General features: G+C 39.3%; 1 protein-coding gene across 1 annotated transcript in view; it reads right to left on the bottom strand.

Annotated features, from left to right (window-relative positions):
• Window positions 1-16,608, bottom strand: part of Nek9 (NIMA related kinase 9) — a 37,040-nt gene that overhangs the window by 3,484 nt on the left and 16,948 nt on the right. The window contains exons 11-21 of the mRNA XM_020175619.2: window positions 15,128-15,272; window positions 14,173-14,373; window positions 13,939-13,985; window positions 12,501-12,656; window positions 10,622-10,730; window positions 9,764-9,925; window positions 7,812-7,982; window positions 6,290-6,349; window positions 3,529-3,734; window positions 2,052-2,213; window positions 84-284 (exon numbers count right to left, since the gene is read on the bottom strand). Of these exons, the coding sequence (XP_020031208.1) occupies window positions 84-284; window positions 2,052-2,213; window positions 3,529-3,734; window positions 6,290-6,349; window positions 7,812-7,982; window positions 9,764-9,925; window positions 10,622-10,730; window positions 12,501-12,656; window positions 13,939-13,985; window positions 14,173-14,373; window positions 15,128-15,272 (1,620 nt within the window). The remainder of the gene's footprint in view (window positions 1-83; window positions 285-2,051; window positions 2,214-3,528; window positions 3,735-6,289; window positions 6,350-7,811; window positions 7,983-9,763; window positions 9,926-10,621; window positions 10,731-12,500; window positions 12,657-13,938; window positions 13,986-14,172; window positions 14,374-15,127; window positions 15,273-16,608) is intronic.

Below are 16,608 nucleotides of genomic sequence, written 5' to 3'. Positions count from 1 at the left end.
AAGGTGGGACTTGCAAGGAGTAGGTCTATTCAGTGCTTGTGTTTTGTTGTGCTTTTTCATAATTACTCTTTTAATGCTCTCACCTGCTGCCCTCCTTCCAATTTCTTGTTTAGCTTCTGTAGCTGGGTAAAAATCTGAAGATTTTCTTGCTGTAGCTTCTGTTGTTCAGCCAGACATTTTAACACCAGACCCTGCAATCTCTCAACTTCTACCTGCAGAGTGCTGCATGCACAGGTAGAAGTTGCCTTCCCAGCACATGGTACCGCAGGATTCAGCCGGGGTGGCTAGAAACAAGAAGAGATATTGCAGGAGGGTCTGCTTGGGTGTCACAGCTCCGTATCCAAACAGATTTTACTTTTAAACTAACATATATACACAAGAGAAATAGAAAAATGCTGGGATTCCAATGGCAGCTGGTGCTGTCAGGGCAAGGGAACTCTCAGCCTAATGGGGCACTGAACCACTAAGAATAATAATCATTTATTTTGGTTTTTTGAGACAGGGTCTCAGTTCAGGCTGGCCTTGAACTCACAGACTTCCTGCCTCAGCCTCCCAAGCGTTGGGAATACAGATGTGTACCACCATGCTGGCCCTGTGGAAATCTCCAGAGGGCACTGATAATGTTCTCATTTAAAATGCATAATTTCACCAGGCACTGGTGGCTCACGCCTATAATTCTAGCTACTCAGGAGGCAGAGGTCAGGAGAATCATGGTTCAAAATCAAGCTGGGCAAATAGTTTGCAAGACCGTATCTTGAAAAAACTCATTGCAAAATATGGCTGCTGGAATGGCTCAAGGTGTAGGCCCTGAGTTCAAACCCCAGTACCACAATAAATAAAGCAAGCAAGCAAGCATAATTTAATTTGGAACAAGTCCTGACCCCAGCAAGGACACTAAATCTTTCTCATAGTGAAGACACTGTGACCCAAAGGGTTAAGACTCATAAAATGTAGGTGGGTCATACTGCAAAAAGATTTGAGAAGTGTTCAGTAAAGAGAACTGCCAATGCAATTTCAGAAGACTCCTCAAAAGATTTTCAATTATCCAGATTTTTTTTTTTTCTCTTCTATTCTTTGTTTAGAGCCAGGGCTAACAAAGTGCAGCCCATGGGCCAATTCTGGCTTATGTTATAAATAAAGTTTTACTAAAGCACAGACATGCTCATTCATCACATATTAAAGTTGAATAATCCTTAATTTGAAAATCCTCAAAGTTCCAAAATCCAAAACTTTTTGAGCACTGACATGATGACTCATGGAAAATCCCATTGCTGAACTCATGAGATGGGTTGCAGTCAAAAAACAGGTACACTAAAATACTGTATAAAATTCCTTCAGGTTATTTGTATATCTATTAAACATAAATGAATCTGTGTTTAGACTTGGGTCCCAGCCCCAAGATACCTCATTATGTATATGCAAATATTCCAAAATCAAAATCTAAATCCAAAACATTTCTAGATCCCTGAGCATTTTGGGTAAGAACTACACAAAAAAGTAGCTTTTATAAAAAGCTCTTTTATAAAAGAGCCGCTCTTATAATGTCAGAGTTGAGTAATTACAAAACAGTGTATACGGTCTGCAAAGTCTAAAATAATTACTATGTGGCCTTCTAGTTTAGATGTTGAGGGGTTTTAACACAATTTCAATTCTACCAAGTTTAGGTACACATATGTTGCTTCTTCTCTACACCACAAGCATCACTGCTATTACAAAAGTTTCAATCTACCATAGAAGTGTCATGAAAAACTGCATTGGAATTTTGGATTTCAATTTTGGTACTTCTGAGGCAGAGAGAAAAGAGAATCCTCTGGTGTAGAAAGGTGCTGGCCTGTCAGAAATGTGATGGGGCAAACACTGTCCCAAGGCAATTAAGTTTAGTCTTGGGTAGAGAGAGGCTTTGAGGACTACTGGATAGGCAGTCTAACAAATTGATGCAGGGGAACTAGAAGATCAAAGAAGCTAGAGGCCACAGTGAGGCCAGAAGAGCTGAGCAGAGCTCACAGCCACTGTCTACCGAGTTGTGATTCAAAGGCAGAAAGCTCAGTTACCCAGGCTCCCACTGGGCTCTTGTGTTCTGAAGGAACTTCGGAGGCCACTTTGAGTTCTTGTAGCTCTTCATAGGGTAGGGTATCTTTCTCAGATTCTGGAAATGCTGCACTTAGAGGAGTTGGGCTATCAGGCATAGGGATGAATTCTGCATTTTCCAGCTCCTAGCAACAGAACAGAGAATCTATCAGTTGTTTGCAACAATTTATTTTCTTTCAAATTCCCTTCTTTCTTTTGCTCTAGCTTTTACTGTTGTGACATAGGCACCCTCTAGTGGAGGACAGTGGTGGTTAAGGTTAACAACATTCCTCACCCAACCTGGGAACAAATAATTTTAAAACCACCACAGTTGGCGGGGGCGGGGGGCTAGTGGCTTATGCCTATAATCCTAGCTACTCAGGAGGTTCAGATCAGGAGGATTGGGTTCGAAGCCAGAGCAGGAAAATAGTTTGAGAGACCCTATCTTAGGAAAAAACCCATCACAAAAAAGGGCTGGTGGAATGGCTCAATGTGTAGGCCTGAGTTCAAGCTCCAGTACTGCAAAGAACACTACACTTATTCTACAAAGGCTACTCAAGTAGGAGGCTTGAATGTGAGACAGTGAGGCTGACTGCCAGCCTGCCTGAGGCTGAGGCTGAAGCTGTGCTTTCTCTAATCATAGTCCTCAAATAATGATCAAGTTTAGTCTTATTAGATACAGAACTTTAAATTTGTAGATCCAGGTGGTGGAATAGCTCAAATGGTAGGGCACCTGCCTAGCAAGTCTGAGGCCCTGAATTCAAACCCCAGTACCATCAAGAAACCAAGAAACAAAAAACAAAAACCTGTAGACCCTCTTTTGGTAAAGAATTTTAATTACAATTTCACAAGTTGTAAATATTCACTGTAGAAAATATAGATGGGTAAAGGAAGCTAATGAAACCCACCAGCAATTCCATCACTCAGAGGTAACTATTTTTAAAATGACTACTGTACAGTCTTGTCCACATTCTCTTGTGGTACATGTTTTCTGAAAGAATAAGGTCTTTCTGAAAGAATAAGGTCTTACTGATAAGATATTCCATCTTCTTCCACAAGCTATACTGTAATCAACTTTCCATATAAATATTTCAGCATTTTTATTATGTATTCTTATTATAAAACATTCCACATGCCCTGACATTCCAATTCTATAAACAGTACAAAATGTATGAGCTTAATCTCTGTATACATGCCCTATAAAAACTGCCTTCCAGGTAGGTTATATAAAACTACATTCATTTAAGTAATATAGGTATGAGAACACTTTGTATCTTTTCTTCTTGGTAGGTCAAAAAAAAAGGATGATGTTTTTGGTGCTTTGTTTCCACTTGGAAGCCAGAAGTCTAGATTCTTGCTGCACAACAGTTTTAATAGGACATGGGAAACTGAGAGATCCTGACAGATCTTTTCTAGTGCCTGTAAAGGACTTATGTGAGGTATCTCTTCCAAGGGAATTACCTTTCGAAGCCAGCCAGGACACGAGCTGCTGGCCCCACAACTGTTTCCCATGGCTTCCGTGGGACTGATTAAACCTTCTATTCCTCGGTCTGCTTCCATTGTTCCTCGGAAGCCTCCACTTGGATCAGGAGTTTCTGATTCCTGATGACTGTCCTCCTCTTCTCCACCACCACTGCCTCCACCTCCTGGGCTATAGCTCTGAACCACTGGCAGACATACGGCACAGAAGTAGAGAGCTTTGCTATGCAGCAAGAAAGATTTACCATCTGACAGCCCCATGTACCCCTAGAAAGGTTCCTAGAGTTGCAGGAAGTGGAATGGCAATAATGCAAGTCAGATATTAATACTAAATTTAAATACAATGTGTTTGTGTATAAAGATCTTCATAATAATAACTCACTTCTACTTCCCAGACTTGCTTGTCCTATATCCATAACAGATTACCAATATTCTATCTGCATCATTGAATGATCCCCTTAACCATAGTTCACCAAATCTAGTACCCACGCTTACTCTGTGTCTTTAGAAGATTATGTTCATACTCAAGCATCCTCTATTAGCATCTGTCTTATATAAAAAGTTATTTAATGTTTGAGCCAAACACCTCTTAAAGTTGCCAGAAAAACTTACCACTGGCAACTCCCTGTCTGGAGAAAACAGCCAATGGTGAATTCTTCAAACTCTCATGAGCATTTAATTCTTTGGTGACTGTGTGAATTTTAAAAATATATGTTTGGTTCTTTTCTAACATATATTCCAAGTTACTGTCATGAAGACTAGCTGATGTGTGGATAGGAAATGAAATAGATTTTTAATATGAGTCAAAGAAAAATATAAATCTGCCAAAGTAAAAACAAACAAAAAACCTCACCCAACAAATCAAAACCAAACTGCATGTTATGTTGTAAGGGGAAATATAAAGGACTGCTTGTCAACTCAAGATATACTGGCCTGAGGATGGACTGTGGCTACACTGTGGCCTGACTGCAGTGGCTCAGTTATTTTGTTTTAAATAACTTTTAAGAATTACATTACATTTGAGATATTACACAAGGCTGTTTTTAACATGTGCAATTTTTAATGCCTAACAATGAATACATGTGATTGCTATCGTTAAAAGAACTATCCCAGATGGGAAAGACTGGGATAGTTGTATGTAAATTTTTAAATAAAATAAAAAATTCAGTTCTTCAGTCACATTAGCTGCTTTTTGAGTGCTCAACAGCCACTTGAGGGCAGGGGCTACTATTCTGGACAGCACAGATATAGAACATTTACTGACACAATGCGTATTGGATACTTCCTCCTATATCATTGTATTTGTCTTGGGAATCCCTTCCACCTCTGGTCTCCTACCCAGATGAAACCACTCTGATTGTTTTAATCATTTCTTCTGAAAAGTTTTTAATCATGTATATGTATATTCTTAAGCCATACATTATTCATATGGCTTGTTTTAAAGCTGTGAAATGGCACATGAGCTGCTGCAGCTTGCTCTATGCTTCACATGATGGAGATATTTGGAGATGGTGTTTATTTTCATTCTTGTACAAAACATAATCCAAAGCATGGGTATAACACATTCAAGCAAATACTTGTTGAGTAGTTACCATTTGCCAGACAGTGTTTGAGGCAATGTGGATTAATTTTATCCATTAATTTTATAATAAAAAGCTGCCCTGGAGTTTACATTTTTTGGTCAGTGGACATTTGATTTTGATCTTATCTTTTCCCATTAAATACTGTTCCAGAAAAACAAAGTTGTAAAAGAACAACTGAGCTTAGCAGAAAAGGTAAAATTTACTCGTATGTGACAGGCATTAATTAACATGCACAGAGATGCTAAGCAACTTGAGGAAAGCAGCAAATGGTGTAATAGGGTGTGTGTAGTGTACAGTAAAAGTTCAACCAGCTTTCATCAGATTTTCAACTGTTTCTTTTTGAGGGATTAATCTGCATTTATTCTGGGTGTTTACTTATTTGATTCCACAAAGTATCAGAATCAGTTCTGCCAGGTGCTGGTCATTCATGCCTATAATTCTAGCTATTCCAGAGGCAGAGATCAAGAGAATTGAGGCTTGAAGCCAGCCCGGACAAGTAGTTCTTGGGACCCTATCTCAAAAATACTCATTACAAAAAAGGGCTGGTAGAGTGGTTCAAGTGGTAGAGCAGTGCTTGCAAAGCCCTGAGTTCAAAACTTACTACCACCAAAAACAAACAAAAAAATTGGTTCTGACACGGGGGTTTGAACTTAGGGCCTTGAGCTTGCTAGTCAGGCACTCTACCATTTGAGCCACTCTGCCAGTCCTGTTTTGTGTTGGGTACTGTCAATATAGGGTCTCTCATACTATTTACCCAGGGCTGGCTTCGAACCACAATCCACCTGATCTTTGCCCTCCCAAGTAGCTAGGGTTATAGGCATAAGCCACCAGCGCCTGGCAAGGACTATTTCTGTAGATTGGCATATCTAGAATAGTAAAGGAAGGAATAATATGTAAGTCACATTACAGTGTGGGGCAAGTGGCTTACTTACTTACATATGTGTTGAAAGCAAAGAAGACGTATTCTCCCTCTGACCACAATGTAAAAATCATGACTTACTGTGAAACTCAACAAAATAAAATCCTCCCTCTTAATCACTGTATTCCTCATTGCCCTCACCCCCATTTCCTATTTTCCTTTCAATTTTGGGGAAAGTGTGGAATCTAACCCAAAGACCCCATGCAAGAAAACCACTGACACCTGAGGTATTACTACTTACCAGTTCCGATGGAGAGACCGCTGCTATTAGAACGGATGGTCTTAGAATTCAATACTTTCTCTGAGAAAAAATATTAGCAGGTAAGCATTTTGTGCAGATGGGCAGGAAAAGTAAGGGGAGACTAGAATAGGGAGATTATCGCTACCCCTCACTCTAGATAATTTCATGATTACTTACTGCTTAGTAACGGATCTCATAAGCCAAACACACACCACTAGTTACTGTAACTATATTCATTACCATAGTGGCAATTCTCCACCTTTGCTGTTCATCAGTCACCTGGGAAGCTTTAGAAAATAACAGTGCCTAGGTCCAATCCCAGAAATTCTGATTTAATTGGCTAGGGATATGGTCAGGATTAGACTTTGTAAAAGTTCCCCAGGATGATTCTTATGTACAGGCAAGGCTTTTATAATTTAGTTCAAAAAAGTAATCTTTATGCAAAACACATTTATGACTTAAAAGTTTCTTTTAAAACATGTACTGAGTGTTTCTCAAGAAAGTACAACCACAAATAACACATTAATTAGTGGATAATTAAAAGTAACAAATTCTATAGTGTATAGTGGTAGAGTGCAGAGCCTAAAGTTATCATATTAAAAAAATGGCCAAGAAGTTGGGTGCTGATGGCTCACCTCCTGTAACTCTAGCTACTTGGGAGGCTGAGATCAGGAGGATTATGGTTTGAGGCTAGCTGAGCAAAGTTAACTAAACTCTATTTCAACCAACAGCAGTGGCATGCGCCTATCATTCCAACCTACTTGGTAGGCTGAGATTGGGAAGACTGCAGTCCAGGCCAGCTCAGGCAAAAAACAAAAAAGTTTGTGAGCCTCCATCGCAACAGAAATGGCACATGCCTATCATCCTAGCAATGGTGGGAAGCAAAAAATAGAAGATCAGAGTCTAGTCAGGCCCGAGCAAAAAAAAAGTGAGACCCTATCTCTAAAATAACCACATCAAAAAGGGCTGGAGGCATAGTTCAAGCAGTAGAGTGCCTGTCTAGAAAGCATGAAACTTTTAGTTCAAACTCCAGTACAGCCTTCCCGCCTCTCAGAGTAAAGGCCAAAGCTGGTGGCTCATGCCTGTAATCCTAGCTGCTCAGGAGGCAGAAATCAGGAAGATCAAAATTCAAAGCGAGCCTGGGCAAATTATTATTATTATAATAATAATTATTATAATTATTATTATTATCTGAGAAACCCTATCTTGAAAAATCCCAACAAAAAAAGGGCTGGTGGAGTATATCAAGGTGTAGGTCCTGAGTTCAAACCCCAGAGCCACCAAAAAAAAAAAAAAAAAAAAAAAGAAAAAGCCAAGCAATCAAGAGATGGCAGATGACAAAGTTCAGGAAATGAATGTCTGCTCCTATCATTAGGTGTCATATCCCTGACCATTATAAAACTTAATACAAGTAGCCTCTGCTGCAGGAACATTTCTGTTTCCGAGAATGTGACCATCAGTACCTTAGATGTGAGTCAGTCCTGTCAAAGTCATCCCAATCCCACACATATGAAACCCTTACCAACAATGAGAATGGTGTGCCACCCACGGCAAGATAGGTCTGGGACATGGTGCAGAGATCCAAAAATAGGCCGAGGCCATGAGGTACAGATATCAGAGCCATGTGGTCTCTCAGTGGGGGTCATCGCCAGGCGGCCATTACCACCATTGCCCCAGGCAAAAATATGATTGTCTACAAAAAATTAAACAACAGATCATTTAACAGAATACTGGATTTCCAACTCTTTTGGCTCATTTTTATGCCCCATAGCTAGAAAGATGTCCCATTCTGCACTAAATGAGGGAAAGCTGATTATTCCCCTAAAGAATAAACCCTTCCTGATCTCACCTAGGTAAAAATGACCCATGGTCATTTTACATAGGAACCTATGTAGTGTCATTTATCCATCTGTTTACTCATTCAACATTTTTTTTCTTTTTTTTTTTAAATTATATTCATATGTGCATATGATGTTTGGGTCATTTCTCCCCCTTTTCCCCTGCCCCTTCCCCCAATTACCTCCCCAACCCCTCACTACCAGGCAGAAACTATTTTGCCCTTATCTCTAGTTTTGTTGAAGAGAGAGTAGAAGCAATAATAGGAAGGAACAAGGGTTTTTGCTAGTTGAGATAAGGATAGCTATACAGGGAGTTGACTTGCATTGCTTTCCTTAACACCTTTTTTTTTTTTTTTTAAACTGGCCATTCATCCAAATATGTATTGGGAATCTACTTCATGGCAGGACTGAACATGCTCCTATGATACTGACATTCCAGTGGGGGAGTCTGACAGCATAAATAAATGCTATGAAAGAAGATAAAAATACGTGAAATGAATAAAAGTGAGATGGGATTATTCTACAGAAGGTGTTTAGAGAAGTACTGACACTTGAGTAGATATCTGATTGAAGTGAGAGAGGGTTTCTGAGTTGACAGAACACCAAGTGCAATGTCAGCAATATGAACAGGAAGGAGGAGGTGCATGCAGCTAGAGGAAAGTAAAGGAAGAGGCAGTAGTGGTAGGAGAGGTCAGGAGTGGCTGCAGTCTTAGTCATGTAGGCCACCATGATTAGCTTTTCCTGACTAATGTAGGAAAACAGTAGAGGTCTGAGCAGTAGTATTTAAAAGGATCCCTGAGACTAAGATGAGGAGAACCAACTGTAGGGAAACAAGGGTAGAAGCAGAGACCAGCTGTAGTAGTGATAATGGCAAGAAGTTGTTGGATACATTGTGAAAGTAATGAGTAGGATTTGCTGGTGGATAAGATATAGGATATAGGATGGAGCTGCCACTTACTGAGATAGAAAAGCTGCAGAGGAATAAGTCTTGGGCAGAAAACCAGAATATACTAAGTTTGTCTGAGATGCCAAAACCAGAATCCCGATTCTTATCCCGAATAGGCTTTTTTTTTTAAGTTAAAGACGGTGCTATTAATGATCATGGTAGGACAATAGGCATGAATCAGGATTCACCTAGGATAACTGGGCTATACAGCTACCCTATCTTTAGACATCCAGGTTGAGGGGCTGTTGAATACATGTCTGGAGGTCAAGGGTGGTAATATAAAGCTGTAAGGCATCGGGGGATTTAAGGGAATGCACTCACTCTGGAGAGAGGACTGAGCTCTGGGAGGAGTTGTGAATGTTTATTGGAATAAACATCATGCTGGATAAAATACAGACAGAAGGTCTTAATGATTCCACAAACATTTTATCAAAAAAGTTAAAATGAAAACTTAAAAAGGGACAACTTTGGAATACCAACTTGTCTTTTTAAAAACTGACTTTTAAAAAACAATCACTATTTGGACATATGAAAAATTAATGAAGCTCATTATGCATAACAACTGGTCCCAATTTAATACAAAGGAAAAAGTAAAACCATGCTCCAGCTATACAAAAACTAGCCCACCTCTTTCCCACTCAATAAAACAGCCTCTGTCCAGAAAGCATAAAATGACATGTATAGACTCACCATCAGTGGCAGCAATGGTGAACTCATCACCGCAGGACACCCTGATCACTTGCTTCCCACCAAGGGGTCCACCCAACAAATTGATTCCCAGGCGCTTCTTGTAATTCCCAACACCCAGCTGCCCACACTTATTGCAACCAAAGGTCAGCAGACGGCCTCGCTCTGAGAGAGAAGCACAAATAAATAATCAAGCAAAACAGGTCAAGGAACAGAAGGAAGACACAGCCTATGCAGATTTCCATGAGGTAAGTTCTGGACCTCTGGTTGCTAGGGTACCTAAGCACTGTGACCAGTTAGACCCACTCAATACTATTGTATATTCTCTCCAATATTACATTTTTAATGTGGATAATGGGTACTACCTAATTAGAATACTTAGACATACTAGTTAGAGACAACAGAAGTCACAAGTTAATAGGTGTGGTGTTCTCATTAAACAGTATGTATAACTTGTAGGTAAAGAAGTAATCATCAACCCAGTGACAGTGTCTCATGCTTGTAATCCTAGCTACTTGGGAGGCAGAGATCACGAGGATAATCAGCTGGAAGCCAGTCCTGGGCAAATAATTCTTGAGACCCTACCTCTACCCCCGACACAAAACAGGGTTGGCAGAGTGGCTCAAGTAGTAGAATGCCTGCCTAGCAAGTGTGAAGCCCTGAATTCAAACCCCAGTACTGCCAAACAAACAAAACCAAAGTGATTATCAACAAAAATATGTGCTTGAATGCCTAATTTGTTAGTGAAATAATACCAGATATAAGGGAAAAGTCAGAACGATGCATATATTGTTGAGAAAAGCTAACACTTCACAGCATAATGAGCCTGAGCTACTTAGATACAGCTGAAAGTCAACTCACCATCAATAGCAGCTGTGTGAGTCTTGCCTGGGGCAACAGTACGGACCTTATAAAAGGACAACTGTTTGGCCAAAGTAAAGGAGGTTGTGTAGGGAACTTCATGGTATGCCTGAAACAAGTAAAACACAAAGCAAAAATTCATGAAGTAACAAACCGAATGGAAAAGGGTCATGGTGACCAAAAGGTCTTTTAAACAAAACATGTTACTAAGAGATAGTGCCAGGTAGCTTTCCATCTTCAGTAGGATATAAGAATATGTAAACTGAGAATTTGGCATATGAATCAGGACTTTCTGACAACACATTTTTACATTCTGAATTAAAGTATGCAATATATGAACACCATCCCAGAATACACTATTATAAGGATAGAATCACTGATATTTGTCTTGGTTATACACTCTGCATACCTAACAAGGGAAGGGCAAAGAATTAAAATCTGAAGACTCAGCCTACAAAGCAATCATTTACTGTGGTCTAATTTTACTCATAGGATAGTGTTTCATAACTTTTTAAAATCCATGATCCCTTTTGAGTTTATGTTGAAAAAAAAAATTCTCTCATGTAAGTTTATAGTTTCATAACAAACCTGCTGTTTTCAATTTTTTTTTTTTAAACAAACCTGGTAGGTTTTTTATTTTTTTTGTGGTACCAGGGGTTAAACTCAGGGCCTCACACTTAAGAGGCATGCGCACTACCATTTGAGCTACTTTGCCATTCCTAAAACTGGTGTTTTAACAAAGCACAAAGTCAAGCAGTAATTCTGACTGTGCTTTTCAAACTACACATATACTCCTTCCGACCCTGTCCTGAGTTTATGTTCTCCTGAAACTCAATTCTTCAGAGACTGTTTAAAAATTAACTCTTACCTTTTTACTGAGTCAGGAAACTTGTGTCTCTTGATTTTTTTCTTTTTCTTTTTCCCCAGTTCTACGGTTTGAACTCAGGGTTTTGTGCTTGCTAGGCAGGTACTCTACCACTTGAGCCACATTTTTTTAGAAATGACAAAAACTTAGTACACTAACGCAAAGAGAAAACCCAAACTAAAACTATCAGTGGTAATTTCATGACGCTCTTGAAGGGGGAGAAAAGTAATTACATTTAATAAGCTCATACAGGATCAGTTTTGGGAGCAATAAATCTAAAAATCTTTCTAGGGAAGTGATACACGAGACTGTTCCTTTTTATGGTAATTTTTTTGTCCCTATTTCAGTGATAAGGTAGAACCCAAATTCTATCATTTTATTCTTTATAATCAGTTTTATTTATTTATCTTTTTAAATTATTCATTTATTCACATGTGCATACATTGTTTGGGTCATTTCTCCCCTCTACCCCCTCCCCAGCCTGTCCTCCCCTCCCCCTTCAGTGTAATCAATGTTATTGAGGCATAACTAGAATACTAAAAAATTCCACATAGGGCTGGGATGTAGCTCGGTGGTACAGCGCTTGCCTAGCATGCGTGAGGCCCTGGGTTCGATCCCAGCACCAAAAAAGAAAAGACAAAAAAAAAAAAAATTCACAGTTTGATGTATTTTTCTGTACATATACCTAGAAAACCTCCCAGATGGAGAATAATCCTATTACGAGAGGTAACAGATGCTCCTCCTACTTCTTTGGTTAAGAACTATACCTCTTCTTCCAGAGGTAACATTTATTTTGCTTGTGTCATCCTAAGTTAATTTTGTCTGTTCTTGAACCTCACATAATTGTAAACGTATAGTACATGGCTGACTTCTTTTGCTGAACACAATGCATGTGAAATCATCAGTTTGTCCTTAAGTCAAATTCCATACTCACTGGCCAGTAATAGCATCCCAAAGAAATTCCAACCTAAAGAAGTTTTTCCCATGTGACTGGGGCACCATGGGAACACTCACTTCATGGTTGATGATTCCAGACATGCACTGATTCAGACCCAGTTTGTTGAACTCATTGAGTCCACAGGCCAGCACTTTGCCTGACTGGGTGAGCAGAAAAGTCCCATCACAGCCACACTGAACTGCAACAATAATTAAGGCCTTGGGAACATCCACCTGAAAGGAAAAAGTAAAAGTCAGAAAAAAAAACAAAAACCAAATTTATAATTTGTATTAAAAAAAACCCTCAAGATTGTTTCAAAAGTGACATGCTGCACTTAGCAGAATTACTACAGGAGGTAGAGGGCCTGCCTAGCAAGCATGAGGCCCTGAGTTCAAAACCCAGTACTGCCACAAACACACACAAAGACCACAGGAGAAGAAAGGTTGCTTTGTTCTCTTAAGATGCACAGCAGCTTGGAGGCCACTCTTTTTAACAAAGAGCTCAAGTTTTAAATACAAAGGAAAAGGTGGCAGTTCTAGGACAACTAAACAGACAGCCCTTGTAGATCTGTTTTAGCAACACAGGACACTTCTGAACAAGGGAGGCAAGAGTTGGAAAGGACAGCTTCGAACTCTTGCTGGCTGTGTCCTCTAAGATTCAGGGCTCCTTGACAGTTATAGATGTTCAGTGACCCTGTGGGTCCTAGTCTGGCTTTTTTTTTTTTTTTAAGTAAGAAAGGTGACATAGTACTTAGGTCGTAACTAGGATTTCCAAATGCTCACATCCTACACAGGGTTGGAGAATGAGGGGGTGACAACTGTGGCTATGATAGCCACGTGTAAAACCTCAGGCCTGAGTTTCTACTACAGTCTCTTTAGGAGAACAGCTATGAATCCCATCAAGGGTGGTCCCCATAAACATCATTTAATGTTTACAATGTGAATAAAAACTGGTAACAGCAAATGGTATAGTTGATGTAGTCTGGGGGTGTAAGAGAGATGTGGCTGTGCTTTTCCCCAGCTGGCTTCGGTTCCTGTGAGCCTCTCCAAGAGCCAGCTTTGGCAGTCCTGAGAGTAATCAGATATGATATTTCACACCACATGTTCCCTAAGTAAAACCAACTATTTCATGTGGTGTTCAACTCTCGAAATAGGAAGGGAAAATGGCTGTGATGGTTTGAGAGACAATATATTCCTTTCTAATATCTCACTGAGTTTTTTAGGGCATATTTAACTATACATGATTTTTTTCTGCTATACATATTGATTTTGGCTCTACTGCCTAAGATGTGATGCCAATGTGCACAGTAACTGTATCCACTGTCTCAACTTTTTATGATTTAGTCAGATGACAAGCTCATATAGTACTAAATTAGGAATCCTAGATTGTCAGTCTCCCAAACAGGAAAAACTTCAGAAAGAAACATCTTGATATAAGAATTCAGGGGAAGAGGGTGTACTTTTGGAATTTGGGTAACTTAGGTAAGCTTTAGAAAGAAGTTGCTTTTTATTTTACCCTTTGTGGTGTATAGTAATCCTCTTCTGAATCTAAACCCAGCCGTCCTGAAACACACATAAGAAGAAAATCATTATGATGAGGACCTTCTTCCCAATGAAGATGTTCTGTAAGATTCTCTTACTGAATTAACATTTCTCCAACAGTGACTATGTGATGTGTTCAGATGCACACAAGCCTGAAGTCAAGTTGTGCACCTTGGAAGAAGTGGACAGAGACAAGGCTTCACCTTACCATATTCACCACAGCCCCAAGAATAGACTTCCTTGTTTCTTGTCAGAACCACCACATGATTATCCCCACAGGAGACCTGCTCCACTGGATTGCTGAGGAAGAAGTTGAGCTGCATGGGTTCTAGAACTTCAGGGCCAGCAACCTTGTCTACTCCCATACAGCCATAATAATCTGATCCAAAGGCATAGAGCTGACCTTCATCTGCAAAAGAAAGGAAAACAGTTTATTATAGGAATGACTTATTTTGTCTAATCAGAAAGCTGGGCAGTGCTGCAATGAGAACTACCCCAACCAGTGCTCTCACAGGAGATGATTCCATCAAAGAAATCCAAAGTATAGCTGTTAGTAGTTAAGAGAGTTACATGTAGTATTACTGTAATGAACAGTTTAAAAAGTAGTAGTAGTATGTAAAAAGGTCTTAAAATTTATTGGGAGCTTCTCAATTTTATAGATAAAAAGAAAAGTACTGGTGGGAGAAAGGGGGAGGAACAGAAGTACATCGGAGGGGGTGAGCGTGTTCAAGGAGCATGCTCCTCTCTTATTATTAATGTATGTTAATTCAAACATAAAATAAAATTTAAAAAATAATAGTTAAAGAGAAGTACCAAGGAATAAAGTAAATAATGACAAGACCAAATCTTAATTTAGCTCTTGATCCTGATTGTGTGTTATGCATAGCCTGAAGAGTGGTGAAATAATTTTCCTACTATTTACCATGTGGGACATACAACACATTTTTCCTAATCCTACCTCTTCTCTATTATCCACTTGCCCTCTACTTGTTCACCATTCTCTAATACAGCAGATTGGGAATGCTGTGATTAATGAGTATATTTGTTTAATGTCTTTTGGTTCTTTGAAAATGGTCTTTTGTTGTAAAATCCCAACTAAAACTGCACAGCATTCAGCACCATACCCCACATTAACTGCAGAAATGTTTCTGCTAATGGCTTACCTGTCACACATACAGTGAAATCATCACCACATGACACCTGATGGATAGCTTTGCCTTGCAACTTTTCCACATGCTTTGGCTGCCGATAGGAAGCTTTGTCTCCATGGCCTAGCTGACCATGGAGTTTAGTACCCCCTTGCATATTCTGTGAAATAAAGAGGTCTTGTGATGTTTAAACTTTTCATGCTAAAAGCTAATCTTTAATATAACTTATGAAGAAAATTAGTAAGAAAAAGCAGCTAGAAAATTAAAGAAAAAAGTGGGTAAGGGAGTTAAACTTTTTAATAGGTAATATAAAATCTCTGCTAACAGGTAAAGATTTTGAAGCACCCAGATTTGTATCCATCAGGCTTCAACAGGACACATTCCCAATTTTGTCTTTGTTCTTCAAGAATAAGGTAATCATGGGTAATGCTAAAAAAAAATCATATAATTTGACTGCTTTCTACAGAAGTCTAGCAAAATCTACCTATCCTATAGAAGTTTTATATATTTTGGTCACTTTCCCTGAAACACAGAATAGCTATGAAGAATCTGGTTATATTAAAGAAGGTGCTATACAGTACTAAGAATAATCTTCATGACTTTTCAATAGTTTTACAGAGATAAGTAATTCTATTCAATGACTCAACTACAAGTCCATATACATACATACATACATATATATATATATATATTTTTTTTTTTTTCTTCTGGTGGGACTGGGGTTTTTTACTCAGAGCTTTGTGCTTGCTAGGCAAGTACTCTACTGATTGAACCATACCTCTAGCCCTATAAATGTTTTTTAAAGTACTAATTTCACTCTACTTCTGGTAGCTGCCAAGGGGCTAATTCCTTTCTTTTTTTTTTTAGGTGGTACTGAAGCTTGAACTCAGGGCCTACACCTTGAGCCACTCTACCAGCCCTTTTTTGTGATGGGTTTTTTTCAAGACAGGCTCTCTTGGACTATTTACTCAGGCTTGCTTTGAGCCATGATCCTCCTGATCTCCACCTCCTTAGTAGCTAGGATTACAGGCGTGAGCCACCAGTGCCTGGCAAAGGGGCTAATTCTTTAAGGGATATGGGGTTAGGAAATAACAGAAAGTCACCACTTTACAACAGAGGCCAACTCATTCATTCTCTCTTTCAATCACTTAATAGTTGAGTATCTACTTTTTCACATATTATGGATAAACAGTGAATAAGACAATGTCCCTATACCAAAGGAGAAAATAACTGAAAGCACTGAAAAAAATAAGCTCCCTCAGAGAGAGGATCCAAGGGCCTAAGACAAGTTTGGGTAAAGGAAAAACGGCCTGAAATGAGTCTGAGAACGCACAGCTAAAGAGACAGGAAGAAACCAAGAGAGCATGCTATTATGGAAGCCAAGTTATAGATAGCAAAGCTTCAAGGAGGCGGGAATGGCTTGGCAGAGAGGCTCTTAGAAAGTATGAGGTCTTAGTACCGCCAAAAAGAGGGAATGATCAAGTATATCAAATGCT

This window comes from Castor canadensis, chromosome 3 (assembly GCF_047511655.1).
Source record: "Castor canadensis chromosome 3, mCasCan1.hap1v2, whole genome shotgun sequence".
Lineage (NCBI taxonomy): Eukaryota > Metazoa > Chordata > Mammalia > Rodentia > Castoridae > Castor > Castor canadensis.
The sequence above is the reverse complement of the archived record's forward strand: the minus strand, read 5'-3'. Positions and strand labels throughout refer to the sequence as shown.